General features: G+C 39.2%; 3 protein-coding genes across 5 annotated transcripts; 1 reads left to right on the top strand and 2 right to left on the bottom strand.

Moving 5' to 3' along the window:
- Window positions 1-1,180: 1,180 nt before the first annotated feature.
- Window positions 1,181-5,225, bottom strand: LOC137945503 (uncharacterized). Its single transcript, XM_068791431.1, has 4 exons — window positions 5,084-5,225; window positions 2,783-3,003; window positions 1,520-1,738; window positions 1,181-1,282 (listed from the first exon to the last, which is right to left on the bottom strand). The coding sequence occupies exons 1-4, from the start codon at window positions 5,223-5,225 to the stop codon at window positions 1,181-1,183; spliced, it is 684 nt and encodes a 227-aa protein (XP_068647532.1).
- A 1,031-nt stretch (window positions 5,226-6,256) lies between these two features.
- On the top strand, window positions 6,257-12,267 carry LOC137944364 (uncharacterized). Of its 3 annotated transcripts, none has more exons than XM_068790029.1 (9): window positions 6,257-6,405; window positions 7,218-8,032; window positions 8,990-10,083; window positions 10,251-10,545; window positions 10,633-10,857; window positions 10,949-11,122; window positions 11,227-11,418; window positions 11,539-11,652; window positions 11,729-12,267. In XM_068790029.1, the coding sequence occupies exons 2-9, from the start codon at window positions 7,289-7,291 to the stop codon at window positions 12,074-12,076; spliced, it is 3,186 nt and encodes a 1,061-aa protein (XP_068646130.1). In that variant the 5' UTR covers window positions 6,257-6,405; window positions 7,218-7,288; the 3' UTR covers window positions 12,077-12,267. The 3 variants fall into 3 exon arrangements, with proteins under 3 accessions (XP_068646130.1, XP_068646138.1, XP_068646146.1); XM_068790037.1 differs by having other exon boundaries at window positions 6,259-6,405; window positions 11,732-12,266; XM_068790045.1 differs by lacking the exons at window positions 6,257-6,405; window positions 7,218-8,032 and adding an exon at window positions 8,320-8,413 and having other exon boundaries at window positions 11,729-12,266.
- A 72-nt stretch (window positions 12,268-12,339) lies between these two features.
- Window positions 12,340-14,413, bottom strand: LOC137958142 (probable adenylate kinase 7, mitochondrial). Its single transcript, XM_068805248.1, has 4 exons — window positions 13,932-14,413; window positions 13,063-13,203; window positions 12,787-12,981; window positions 12,340-12,634 (listed from the first exon to the last, which is right to left on the bottom strand). The coding sequence occupies exons 1-4, from the start codon at window positions 14,289-14,291 to the stop codon at window positions 12,482-12,484; spliced, it is 849 nt and encodes a 282-aa protein (XP_068661349.1). The 5' UTR covers window positions 14,292-14,413; the 3' UTR covers window positions 12,340-12,481.
- Window positions 14,414-14,429: the final 16 nt, after the last annotated feature.

Below are 14,429 nucleotides of genomic sequence, written 5' to 3'. Positions count from 1 at the left end.
AGGTTCATAGGTTTGGCGTATTCAATCCCTAACTCCCTCAGTACATTCCTTATCCATAACAACTCGCATACACCATGAGCCATACCTCAAAATTCAGCTTCAACACTTGATTTTGATACTACCTTCTATTTTTTTGCTTTTCTAAGTGATAAGATTCCCTTCCACAAAAGTAAAGTAACCCGACATGGATCTTTTGGTTGTTTAATCACCTGCCCAATCAGAATTTGTATATCCTTCAATATTAGAGATACCATTTTTTGAGAATAATAAACCTTTTCCTGGAGCACTCTTTAAGTATCTCAAGATCTGATAGACTGCTTCCATATGTTCTTCACTTGGTGCATGCATGAACTGACTCACAACGCTCACTGCATATGCTACATCAGGTCTTGTGTGTGATAGGTAGATTAATCTTCCAACTAATTGCTGATAACGCCCTTTGTCTACTGGGATTTGATCTGGAAGAATTTCGAGTTTATGATTCATTTCCATGGGCGTCTCTATTGGTTTACAATCAAGCATTCCGGTTTCGGCTAGAAGTTCCAACACATATTTGTACTGTGAAAGGAAAACTCCATGTTTCGATCTTGCAACCTCAATTCCCAAAAAATATTTAAGTTGTCTGAGATCCTTCATTTCAAATTTAGTGGCTAAATACTCCTGTAAAGTTTGCATTTCACATGGGTCGTCTCCTGTCACGACTATATCATCAACATATACAATTAAAGTTGTTACTTTTCCTTCTTTGTGTTTTATAAACAAAGTATGATCTGAGTTACTTTGCTTATAGCCAAACTCTTTCATTGTAGTCGAGAATCTCTCAAACCATGCTCTACGTGACTGTTTCAACCCATACAATGACTTCTTCAATTTACAGACTTCACCTTGACACAAAGAACCACTTTTAACTCCGGGTGGTAGTTCCATGTAGACTTCTTCTTCTAAGTCTCCATTGAGGAAGACATTTTTAACATCAAATTGTTGCAGAGGCCAGTCTCGATTTTTGCTATAGATATAAGAATGCAAATTGTATTGATCTTAGCTACTGGTACAAAAGTATCGTGATAGTCTATCCCATACCTATGAGTATATCCCTTTGCAACTAGCCTAACTTTATATCTGTTAATACTTCCATCCGGTTTGAGTTTCACCGTAAACACCCATCGACATCCAATTGTTTTCACTCCTTTAGGCTGTGAAACGAATTCCACGTGGCATTCTTTTGTAGAGCCTCCATCTTTTTGTTCATCGCCTTTTCCCATTTTGGATCAGTTAATGCATCCTGCACATTACTAGGAACAGAAACCCTGGATAATTGATCAACAGTAAATGCATACGATTTAGTCAACCAATGGGAGGACACATAGTTGTTAATTGAATATTTGGTCTAGGCTTCAAGATCAGGTTCATACTGTTTCTTTGGAACTCCCCTATTCAATCTTTGTGGATATCTAGGAGTCATATTTTTTGTAGGAACACATGTTTCAATAGATTAATCAAACACATGATTCGTATTTACCTGAAGAGGAATATTCTTGGTTGATTCTTCAGTTGATGGTGCAGTCGGAGGCAACTCTGAGGATTCTTTAGGAGCAATTAATGATGCACTCTCGGCTTCATGGTTGGGAGCATAGTCTTGTTGCACATCAAGACAACCTGGTTGGTTAAAAAATTCATTCACTGCTTCTAACTCAATAAACTCAGCCCCTCCGCTATTCTCTTCACATGAGTTCTCCCCCTGAGTAATAAGGTTTTAATTCATGGAAAGAGGCATCTAGAGTTACACGGAGCTTTCGGGTGTGTGGATCATAACATCGATATCCTTTTTGAAAATCAGAATAGCCAACAAAAACACATCATTTGACACATGGATCAAGTTTATTTCGCAAGACTTTGGGAATATGAACATATACAATACACCCAAAAACCCAGGGTTCAAGATTCGGAAGAAGGGGAATGGAAATTAGGGAGTGCAATTTTTGTTGAGGAGTTTGAAAGTTTATAAATCGAGAAGGTGTTTGATTGATAAGGTAGGCAACAGATTTGACAGCTTCGCCCCAATAAAACCGAGGCATGTTCATGCCAAAGAGAGAGGCACACACTACTTCCAAAAGTTGTCTATTCTTCCTCTCTGCCAATCCATTTTGTTGGGGAGTATAGGTGTATGAGGTCTGATGACGAATTCCATGATTGTTAAGAAAATTACTAAGAGAAGCATCGACAAACTCAATACCATTGTCAGATTGCAAAACAGGAATTTGCTTCTGGTACTGAGAGTGTACCATTTTGTGAAATTTCTGAAAAGCTAAACACATGTCACTTTTTTTTATAAGCAGGGATACCCAAGTCATTCTAGTGCATTCATCAATAAAGGTCACAAAATACCGAGCTTGAGAAATAGAGCTCCCCCCCCCCCCCCAAATATCAGAATGAATAACCTCAAAAGGTTCAGAACTCTTATTCAAACTCGATAAATAAGAAATACTGTGGCTCTTAGCCAGTTCGCAAGTGTCATAATGAAAATCCAAATTATTCAAACCTAAAAAGAGTTGTGGTCGCAATTTCTTAAGGTAACCAAAGGAAAGATAACCGAATCTTCGATACCATAACCATATAGTTGTTTGAGCACTATCTTCACTACTAGCTTGATTTGCCTGACTGATTTTCGATATCCCATTATTTGTTAACTCCAAATAGTAGAGTTTCCCCGTTTAACACAATAACCAAGAATCTTCCGGGTTAGAATGTCCTAAAAGACACAATAGGAGGGCCAGAAAGTTACAGTACAAGCAAAAGTTGAAGTAATTTGGCTAACAGACAACAAATTGTATTCAAGAGATGGAACAACAAGAACATTATCTAATGTAAGATTATTCGACAAGATAATTGATCCTTCCCCAGTAATAGGAGAGGTACTATCATTAGCGGTGGAAATAACAGATTGAGGAGAAAGTAAAACAAATTTTAACTGACTGGAATCCCTCGTCATGTGATCAGATGCACCTGTATCAATAATCCAAGTTATATTATTAGAATATGCAGAGAATACTGAAGTTTTACCGATAATACCTGAATGGGCAACATTCGTCGTAGGCAGTAGCTTTTCCCCAACAATCTTTTTTCGAGGTCTTTTTGAGAAGTCTCACCTCTCTGGATAACCAATAATCTCATAACAACACTGTTGTGAATGACTTTTTTTCTCAGCAGTAAGTACATACCCGGTTGTTAGCTTTTGCAGAGATTGGACGATAGCTCCCCATTGTCTGTCTCTGGGTTGATTCGGATTTTCGGTTCAGTTTGGCAGTTAGGTTCAGTCCAGTTCGGTTCAGTTCTAGTTCGGTTTGGTTCTGATTCGGTTCGGTGTTGGCCCAGTTCAGGTCCACTGGGTTAACCCGTTATCGGCTTCATCTTCTCTGTTGACGTTGGTGGTTCGGTGGCAGATTCGGCGGGATGATTAGGCGGCGATTTGTCGGCTTTCGGGAGTCCCGCTGGATTTCGGGTGGCGGTGGCTCGGTCTTACGAAGACGGAACACAAAAAAACTTCTTCGATGACAACAGAGCGTCTTCGGCGATGGTGACGGTGCATCGGTGTACTTCAGCGGAGGTAGTCGACAACTTGGACGACGGCGTTTTTCGGCTACGAAAACCGTCGGTCCACTGAGTCACAGAAAAAAACATTTTTTTCTTCTTTGGCAACGACAACATCGGCTTCCTTCGGTGTGGTGGTCAATAGCGACAACCGGGCTGGTGGTGCGGTCGTCGGCGGTTGCGCCAAAGTGGGATGATGACGGAGATAATCGGCGATGACAGGAAGCTATGGGACAGAGCTTCTGCTCTGTTCTTCGGATGACGGAAAGCTACAAAACGGAGTTTCTGCTCTGTTCTTCGACGACAAGAAGGAAAAGAAAGACTCCCGCTTTGATACCATGTAAGAAAACGAAAGATTTCAAAGAATTTTCCAATGTATTTTTCTCCGTTTAGGAGGCTATTTATAAAATATTACATGCTGATTTTAGGTCCAATTTAGATCCTAAAATCAAGGTACAAAATCAATCACAGATTGGTGGAAACAATTAGTTTCCTATAATTAAGCTAATCTAATTTACATACATTTTATTACATTGCACACAATTTGCTTTAACGCCTCCTTGGTGGCTACATACTTAATATCGATGCGTTTACTTTGACTTCCACCTTTATCATTCTTAGCTAAGAACAAAGCATCTGAATTGTTACAATTTATTATCAATGGTTGCAAAAGGGAAAATAATTTTAAATTTTATAAAAACATAATATGTATAAAAAAAGTTATTAACATATACCTAGAAGCCTAAGACATATATATCACTATAATGTATATCAAAATCCTTGGAAAAGGACACTTAGAATCATATTTGATCTTCAATATACATTTAATCAAATAAAAACTTACAGAGTTACTCTTATACATAACTGGCGAAGGAGTAGTCAGATAAATTATAAAAAACCTAATATGGTAAAAAAATTATTTCGTTTTTATTCTATTTAATAAATGGTAAATCACCAAAAGAGAAAAATTATTTCTTACATGTTGCATATAAATAGACAATAAAATGTAATTTTTTTTATAATTATGATTGTTTATGTAAATTTATTGAAATGAATTAAAATATATAAATAATTTAAAATTGAATAGAAATATATTACCTAAGTGATATAATAATTTATTATTTGCAAATTATATGAATTCTAGATATTAAATGCTTAAATTACTAAATATATAAAAATTTGACCAGAGTATTAAATAATTATAAATTTATGAATCAATTTTCAATTAGGTGATAATATTTTAAATTTCAATATGTTGAGAATTAAATTCATAATTATGATATTAGTAATATATTGAATTTTCCAAATGAGCTAATTAGATAAATTAAATTATTATTATTTAAATAATCATACACTAAATAAGTAATATTTTATTTAATAAAATACATATTAATATTTTTTTAAATATTTGAAAAGGCAATTAAAATCTTAAGTTAATAACTTGAATATTTATATTGTTTAAATAAATAGTTAAAATTTATTTTTACATATTAACCTTCTATCTCAATAGAGGCATTAATGGCCTCTTCACTGTCCTTTTGAGGGAATAAAATAAGCTGTTCTTCAACACTCACAGACGGATGACGTTCCAGTCGCCGACCACCTGTTCGACAAAATGCCAGCCTCACCACCCACATCGTCTCAATTTATAGTTTGAACTGGCTCAAATTCATAATTATTCTCATTCCCGTGTTATTTAACTTGGTGGTGGGTGGAGTTCTGCGTCGGATTCTTACAGCATTTACCATGGCAGGTGACCGTGTATACACACCATCTTTTGGTGTATAGACCCCCCTCCAAACCAGTCAGTAACAGTCTCATCAGCATCTTAACAGTTTTCTCCACCGGCCGTATACCAGAATGATATCAATTTGCAGCAGATGGGACGTTATTGTTCCTCCAAGATAAAGCAAATAAGCAATAGAGACGATGGAAATGGATGTTCAGAATTCAACAGCGCAGCCGCTTACCAGCTCTGAGAGAGATCGGACTCCCAACTTGGAAATGAGCAGGAGTAGCATGGAAACGATCATCATCATCAACATTCAATAAAATACGAAATGCTATGCAAGATTCCCGTTTCCACCCTTGCAATCAATTTCAACGAGACGATGTGGACTCCTCAACTTTCTTTTTTCTTTTCTCTTGTTATTTGTTCTAACTTTTGGGTTTTTAAACTTGAAAGTATTGTGGAATCATTCTAATTTTTCTGAACTTTTAAACTATTAATTCATCGAAGCCACCAGTCCTTCACAAAACCCTACTAATCACTCTTATTTCTGCTTAAGAGTTTTCGCGGGACGATGAGACCCCTCATGGGACCCACTAACGGAACGTACGGCAGCCAATATCTCGCGGCACCGTGGAAGACAGAAGAGTGTTTTCTGTTTTGACGGAAATCCACTACGGAGACGTGATGTCGGCGGATTCATCCGCCAAACGGAAAATTATAGATCCAGAGAAGACAAAAGCTTCAATTTTTCTTTTTAAATTTATTGGAATGAACAAGAGGCGACACCAGAAGGGAGCTGTGCGAGTCGCCATCACATTGTCTCTGGTCGTATACTACGACGAGGACTAATATCGCACACTAGCTGGTGTATTTCCCTAATTCTCTCTAAAAATGATTAAAAAAATTGCTTTCTGTGGTGCACTTTTTCAGATATTCCCTCACTTTCTCTCTCTCTCTCTCTCTCTTGACGACTTCAGTTTCCTAAGCCATGGCGGAAATCGATGACATCTCAAATCTCATTCCTTGCTTGCTGCATTTTTCGTTTTAGTATCTGCGAAGACTGCTCGCTTTGAAAATCCTGTTTGGTAAGTCTCGTTCGATGCTGGTTTGTTGTATCTTCTGGTTCTGCTTCATCTCGAAAACGTTTCTAGAGTTTAGATGTTCAAGTGTCTGCAGAGCTGTTTTGGGGGAGGTTTGGCTTATTGTTGCTGCTGTTGTTAACTTTCGGTTTGGAGACGATTTGGTTTTCTTAAAATCCCGATTTCTTTACCCTTTTGCATTTTGATGTTTCGAGATTTGATTTTTGTGTTTTTGGATGACTTCATTTTCATGACTTTTTTTTTTTCCGTAAGTTTTTTAATTCGGGCTCAATGCCTCTGTCGATTTTGTGTTTTATTCATTTGCGTATTTATTGTTCATTCTTCAGTACCTCTTCCAGAGGACAGATTAAATTTTCAGTACCAACTGATTTTATTTAGCTGAATTGATGGTCATCTGCCACTTCTATGTTTTACCTCTTTTTTCCCGTCGGAAGAGATGTAAATGTGATCGTGAGATGATGCCATTGTAGTTATGCGTCCTTCTCTAACTTCATTTTGGGTGACCTCGTACTGATTTCTGAAGGAGTTAACTGCTTATTTTGATTACCAAGATGAAAACCATTTTTGCAGCTTTATTTTATTTTCCTGTTAAACAGGTTGATAGAAGCCCAACGGCTCAATATGCTTATTTCTAAAGTTCTCCTCTTTGTTGAATCGACGGTCGATGGATTACCATTAGTATCTATTTATGTTTGGTTTTTTCTTTTCTTCCTTTTCTATTCATTCGTCTGTTTTCGTCAATTTTGTTTTGATATTGAGTTCTCAGACTTTTCGCAATGTCTTCTTCGTCGTGGCAGATGCTGTTTAGTTAAGCGTAATCAGGCTCATTTCCGAAGATCCACCTTCGGTATTCTCCAGATCTCTAGTGATGGTTCTTGGGCTGAGAACAAGGAATCGCAAGGGTACTTCCGTTCAAATCGACTATGTCATCCACATATATGAAATTAAACCATGGCCGCCTTCTCAGTCTTTGAGATCTCTTCGCACTGTAATCCTACAGTGGGAAAATGGAGAAAAGAATTCGGGTACTTTGGGCCCAGTTGCTCCCACTCTCGGGTCTGTAGTGGGGGAAGGGAAAATTGAATTCAATGAGTCTATAAATCTTGCCATCACATTGTCTCGAGAAGTACCTGCAAGAGGTGGGGAGCCGAGTACATATCAGAGGAATTATCTGGAGTTAAACTTGTACGAACCACGTCGGGATAAAATTGCAAGAGGACAGTTGTTAGGAAATGTCACAATTGATCTTGCTGAATATGGTATCCTCAAAGAACCTGTAAGCTTTAGCTTTCCAATGAATTGCAAGAGAAGCTACAGAAACACAACTCAACCTGTTCTTTTTGGGAAAATCCAACCACTTGAGAAGACGAGGAATGGCTCTTCATCACCAGAGAATTTGTCAGAAGAATCAACTTTGGACAAGGAAGCCAAGGAGTCAATTTCTGCTTTGATGAATGAAGAGTATGCTGAGGAGGAAGCTGAAATTGCGTCATTTACAGATGATGATGTGTCATCTCACTCATCTCTGACTATGTCATCATCGACTTTTGATGCTAGTGGAAGTTCCCCATTCAAAAGTGATACTGTAGATGTTAGCAAGATCCCAGAAGGAGTACGTAGTTCCTTTGTTTAATTTATCTTCATCATTGCCATTAGTTATTCGTTTGTCTTCAAATTCAATATATATTATGGCTATACATACTGAAATTGATTTCTGATATTATTGTTTTTTATTTATTGGCATGAATATCTTTTGAGTGTGGCCTGTGCTTTGGAGAACAAACACCCTGCAATGATTTCTTTTTTCTTTTTTTGGTTTGAAGTTGAAAACTGTAATTATTGTCCTTGAAAGTAGTGGGTGTTTTGTGATGCAGAGGATCATGATTCCTCAAGCAAAATTTTGAAGACTTCCATTCAAGACAGGTCTCAAGATAGAGAGAAGAAGCCAAGAAGTGGGAGGGAAAGACTGTGTATCGTGCAGTCCTGGTTAGGGGTGAATTTCCCCTAATTCTCTTTTATTAATCTCATAAAGATACATGTACATTACAAATATGCCCTCATATTATAAAGACTCTAATACCCTTGAAACTCAACCACACTAAGAAGCTGCAATGAACTTCTATGTTAATCATGTGAAAATTCACTTTGACTGTTTGTGGCATATACCATTACTTATCAATCAACATGTAAATTTACTATTATGGGTTTGCCTACTGGTCTTTGCTATGGTTATTGACGGATCTAAAATGCAACCGCATTTTGCTCCTTGTACATTCAAGTGGACCCTGGTTATCATTCTATTTCTGAACTATTCACATAAGACTACTCTATGAGGCTGCCATTATTTGCTTACACTACTGTACCAACTTCATAATTAGATTCAAAATCTGAAAATTTATACCACCACTGCTTGTTATCACTTGTTTGATTCTTCCCTATCTTCACCATTCAACCTAGGTTTTGCGTGTTAATGAGTATTTCTCTTTATTAGTTACATTTCTAGATTAGTTGAACAGTCAACAGTTTTTTAATTTACAGCTACTCTTCTTTGTTCCTCTCTTTCTCACAGAATTCAACTGGAGCAATTGAGGGTAAAGCAGGCAACAAAAGGGCAAGTGAATTGATCCCAGAACAGGTAATCACAGAAACAGTGATGAGACCAGCATCTAGTGCTGCTGACCTGAACTTGTCTCAGCCACCATCATCAGATTTATCGTCTAATTCAAGGCAACAAGCAAATGATGGTTCTTTTGTAAGTAAATTTCCTGAGGGAAGCTTACCCACCTATCATGATAGCAGCAGTGATCCGATGCTAGAGCTTGACAGAAAGACTGATGGTAGCAGTAAGGGAGCTAAGGAAAATCACAGATCCCCTGCAGCAGAAGAAAATGGAACTAGTAGTGATAAAGGTGGAGTCAAAACCTCAAATGGGAATCCTCATGTTGCACATTACTATACTTTATCATCAAATGGAGTACAGCTGGCGATGAATAGTAATATGCGTCAAATGGATATTGAAGAGCTTGATGACCCTCATGTTGATACAAAATATGCAGGAGAGAAATTACTAAGTAGTACATCCCCTGATAATTCTTCTCTTGCTACACTAGAAACAGATGAAGTTACTCCTATCAATCGGCTCAGAAGGACAGCTACAACTGGTGGTGATCCACTCACATTGAGCCGTAGAAGTCTCAATGTAAAGAGCAATACTTTCAGCAATGATCGACTTAAAAACTTGAATTTTGTGGAAGTAAATGAAAATGATATGGTTGGAGAGGCATACAATTACTCTAAAAATTTGTTGACTGATAGGACGAAAGTTGACTGGCCAAGTAAGAGGCTTGGATCAGATAAAATTAACAGGATCCACAGAGAGATGCAAAACACCCCTTCTGATGCCAAAATCCAAAAATTAGAGCATAAGATTCAATCACTTGAGGCGGAGTTGAGAGAAGTTGCTTCCCTCGAGCTCAGCATTTATTCTATAGTTGCAGAGCATGGAAGTTCTGCTCAGAAGGTGCATGCTCCAGCCCGACGCCTTTCAAGGTTGTATATTCATGCTTCTAAACACCTTTCAAGAGAAAGGAGAGCAAGCGCAGCTAAAAGTGCTGTCTCAGGTTTAGTTTTCGTGGCAAAAGCATGTGGTACTGATGTCCCAAGGTAGTCATACCTTATGCCCATCTCTCTTTACTCTCTGATTTTGAACTATGTATATGAGTTGTTTTCTCTCTTAAACATCCCCAGCACCTTCTTCAAAAAAAAAAAAAACATTTCTTTGGTCTTCTATTTATTGATTTTACGTAAGCTGATTGAATTCTGGGATGTAGGTTGACTTTCTGGTTGTCAAATTCACTTGTTCTGAGAGCGATTATTACTGAGGTCTCAGGGGCCTCATCTCTTCCTCTTTCTGCTGGATCTTATCTCAAAGAGGATGGTAGTGGTAGGAGTAGAGGGGAGGAATCTTCCTCACCGGCATGGAAGGAATCAACTCCCCATAAGAAAGGCCAGAAACTTTTTTCTCAAGAGTTGGAGAAGTGGGAAGACCCACAAACATTTATCAGTGCATTGGAAAAGATTGAAACATGGATGTTCTCTCGTATCATTGAATCTGTGTGGTGGCAGGTTAACCTTTTAACTGTTCATTTATGAAAACATTTTATGTTACTTAAAAATTGTTTACCTCAACTGCTTGTTTGCTGCCCTTTTCAGACTTTGACTCCTCATATGCAGTCAGTCATTGGAGATGAAAGTGCACAAAAAAGAGGCTTGCCTTCAATGAAAGGTGTTTTTAGGAAATCTAGTGTAGGTAATCAACAGCAGGACATTTTCTCTATTAATCTCTGGAAGAGAGCTTTTAAGGATGCCTGTGAAAGAATTTGTCCAGTTAGAGCAGCTGGTCATGAATGTGGCTGCTTGCCCGTGCTAGCCAAATTGGTATGTGTGGGAATATTCTTATCTCATGTATGAGTTATGTTTTTAATGTTTTTGCATCATTATAAACTATGTGAATTTGAATTCTGTACAGGTCATGGAACAATGTGTAGCCAGGTTGGATGTTGCTATGTTCAATGCGATTCTGCGTGAATCAGATGATCAGATTCCAACAGACCCAGTCTCTGATCCAATCAGCAATCCTAAGGTTCTTCCTATCCCAGCAGGAAGAACGAGCTTTGGTGCTGGTGCACTGCTAAAGAATGCTGTATGCTTGTCATCTTCTTGTCTCAGAGTAGTCTCTGTATTATACTAAATGTGTATTCAGCACATGCACCTGATTGATGCACTCTTGCATCTTTAACCGTCCAGGTGGGGAACTGGTCCAGATGGTTGACTGACTTGTTTGGATTGGATGCGGATGACTCTCCTCATGGCAAGAATAAAAATGACGGCAGAGAGGATCCATCAACTGCTCTTAAATCATTCCGTCTCCTTAATGCCTTGAGTGACCTATTGATGCTCCCGAAGGATCTGCTGTTTGACAGCTCCATCAGAAAAGAGGTTTGCCACCAGAGCTACTCCTTTCAAGTGCTCTTTACTAATCACTGAACTAGTCACTTTTTTTTTTTTTTTTTTTGTCAAAATTGATCTTAAAATTTGATTTTGTCAATTATCTGGAAGGTTTGTCCTTCATTTGGTGCACTCTTGCTCAAGCGGGTTCTCAATACATTTGTCCCTGACGAGTTCTGTCCAGACCCCATCCCAGAAAATTTGCTTGTGGAGCTGGAGGCAGAGGTTCTCTTTCTCTCTCTCTCTCTCTCTCTCTCTCTCTTAGTTTCTTTACTCAAATGGTTCAATGTTCAAACTGTAGCAGGATCACCTAGAGGCTGAGGGCGAGGGCGAGTCAATTAGACATTTTCCATGCAGTGCAACTCCGATTGTCTATGTGCCACCATTAACAGCGATTGTCTCGAGTATTATAGGAGATACCGGAAGCCAGTCAGAGTTGAGGAGGAGTGGGTCATCAGTGCTCCGTAGAGGTCAGACTAGTGATGATGAACTTGAGGAATCGGACATGCCCTTAAAATCCATTATTATTTATGGTCAGCAGTCTCCCACTTCGACACCAGGGGATTTGAAAGCAAAACAAAACAGCAACAGCAGCAGCAGTGCAGTCCGATTTCACCTCCTCCGAGAGGTATGGAGGGATGGGGAATAGGCTAGCTGTACATATTTTGATAACATTTTATCATACACATTCTCATTTATATGCACTTGTGTAACGTATAATGCGTTTGCTTTTGGCAATTTTGGTCTTATAGTATATACTCCATTGATCTACATGTCACATGCAACCCTAAATCTGAATTTGTGATCTTACCTTTTATTGTTATAAGTGGCTATCAATTTGATGGTGAAGTTGTTAGAAATTCATTTGCCCTAAAATATGAACCTGAGAGTGGTAAGAAACGGATCCATCTCCATTTCGTTTCATTATAAAAAATCCCATCAAAACTAGCTTTCTCAAAATCGCTTACATGCAACAGAAGCTCGGAAGACCAACAATGAGCCTTCGGTGCGTATGATTACAACAAACTATACACGGGAATACAATAATGCATCATCACGCTGTCAACTTCTGCGAAGAGGAACCAGCCTCCATGTGCTGGAGGTGCAAAGCACGAAGCAGGCCTTGCCAGGTTTCGCCGGGCGCCCCTGCCACCTTGAAGTCCAGGAGTTTCCTCTGCTTCCTGTAGTAATCTTCCAACGGCTTGCTCTGAAAAGAAAACCAAGTACGGGATAAGGCGTCTTCTTCAATCGAAAAACAGGAGTTCCCAAATGAAATACTTTCTGAGCGTGGACTTGCAATGAAAAAAACAAGTTTCTCCTCGAGAAAGAGTATTTTCTGTTTGACAATTGACAAAATACCTGTTCAGCGTGGATTCGGAGTTTCTCCCTCACAGCAACTTGCTCTTCCGAAAACACAGCAGAGGGCTTCAGGTGAGAGGATGGGTTGAGAGCACCCATGCTGAAGGAATGCCCACATACACCACCGCTAAACATACATTCCTCACACTTCAAGTTCACCACAAGATCAATATCAGCAATCTGATCAAGTATCTCCTGCAAAGACGACAATACAAGCAATCACTACTTTCGTAACACTGCATCTCAAAATCAGCCATCTGATCAATTCGAACTTACAGCTTGAACCCTGGTTCGAGGAATTCCATCCAGAATGAATCCCGTTTCGCCTCTATAGGACCCTTCTTCGAGCCTCTTGGACAACAGTCCAAAGATTACGTCTTCTGGGACAAGCTTCCCGTTATTCACTGCACTTGCAATCTGGTAAAAATGGGAAGATAACGATGATTTGAGAAAAAAATTGCCATCATGATATGTTGACAAGCACAAAAACGCAAGCTCAACGTACAAATTCAGCAAATATTTTATTTGCAGCCTTTTTCTTTTAAAGAACTAATCTACATAAGAAAAGTGGAGATTATAAATACTGGTAATCAAACAGTTATGGAAGAAGAGGGTGCCACTGGACATATTGAGTACGATATGAAAGATCACAGCCGATTCGGAGGAGGGTAACAAGAAATACCAAAGAACTCCTCCGGTATAAAACAAGAGACGCCCGTTTACATAGGCAGAGGAGAAACTCCCAAAAAAAGGTGGAAATGTAGTTAGAAATTGCATAGTAGAAGAACTTCCATAGAAAAACTGCATAGACAATATCCCACACCATCTCTAAGAAGCACAGATAAAATAAATTTGGGAAGAAAACAAGAGCAGTAAATGAAATTAGAGGCAGATGATAAAAAGGGGTGACACGGCTAAGTCGCATCAATTATGCAAAGTCAAGGTGTAAATGCCAAATGCTAAAAATAAAACACAAATTCTGACAAGAAGAGAGTAATAGCAAAAGAATTTCTCTCCTTGAGCATCGGACAAACCAACCAATTAGGGGGGAATAGTTTTTAAGGAAAATGATCTGAAAAGGTAGAACTAGAAGCTATTCAAAAATCAAAGAAAAGTAAGAATGGAGATAGGGAGTGCACTAATACCTTCTTATAGAGAGAAGATCGAGGATTAAGCTCCTGGCGAACGAGAGTCCCCATAGAAATATGCGGAACTTCTAATAGCTCCGCTAGCCCCTGAGCGCAGACGTGTTTCTGTGCTCCCGGAGTGCCGATAAGAACCCACTGTACGCCCCGGGAAGGAATGGACCCGCAGGCATCCGCCCTCGGCCCTAGTCGAAGCCGATCCGAAGGACCGCGCATGCGCTCCTCCTCTTCGAAATCGTAGTCATAGGCGCAATCGTACTGACGCGCAGCGGCTGCGAAGGATCGGCTAGGGGATAGGCCAAGGCGGATCGCTCTAACCGCAGAGGAAGCAGGCCTGCGGAGGTGGCAGAGTCCGGCCATGGCAGCGGAGTTTCTACACCCGGGTAAGTTTCCACTGGGAGGGAGAAGGGACGTTACTCGAAGGGAGAGAGAGGGTTTTGGAAAGACGAGAGCAGGGTTCTTTGTTCTCTCTGTCACCAGAAATGATGACTCCGCAAT

The sequence above is a fragment of the Aristolochia californica genome, unplaced genomic scaffold (assembly GCF_029961685.1).
Source record: "Aristolochia californica isolate CCGP_79_NKW_82.1479 unplaced genomic scaffold, dmAriCali1.0.hap1 SCAF_1, whole genome shotgun sequence".
Lineage (NCBI taxonomy): Eukaryota > Viridiplantae > Streptophyta > Magnoliopsida > Piperales > Aristolochiaceae > Aristolochia > Aristolochia californica.
Note: the sequence above shows the minus strand (reverse complement) of the source record. Positions and strands in the feature narration are given on the sequence as shown.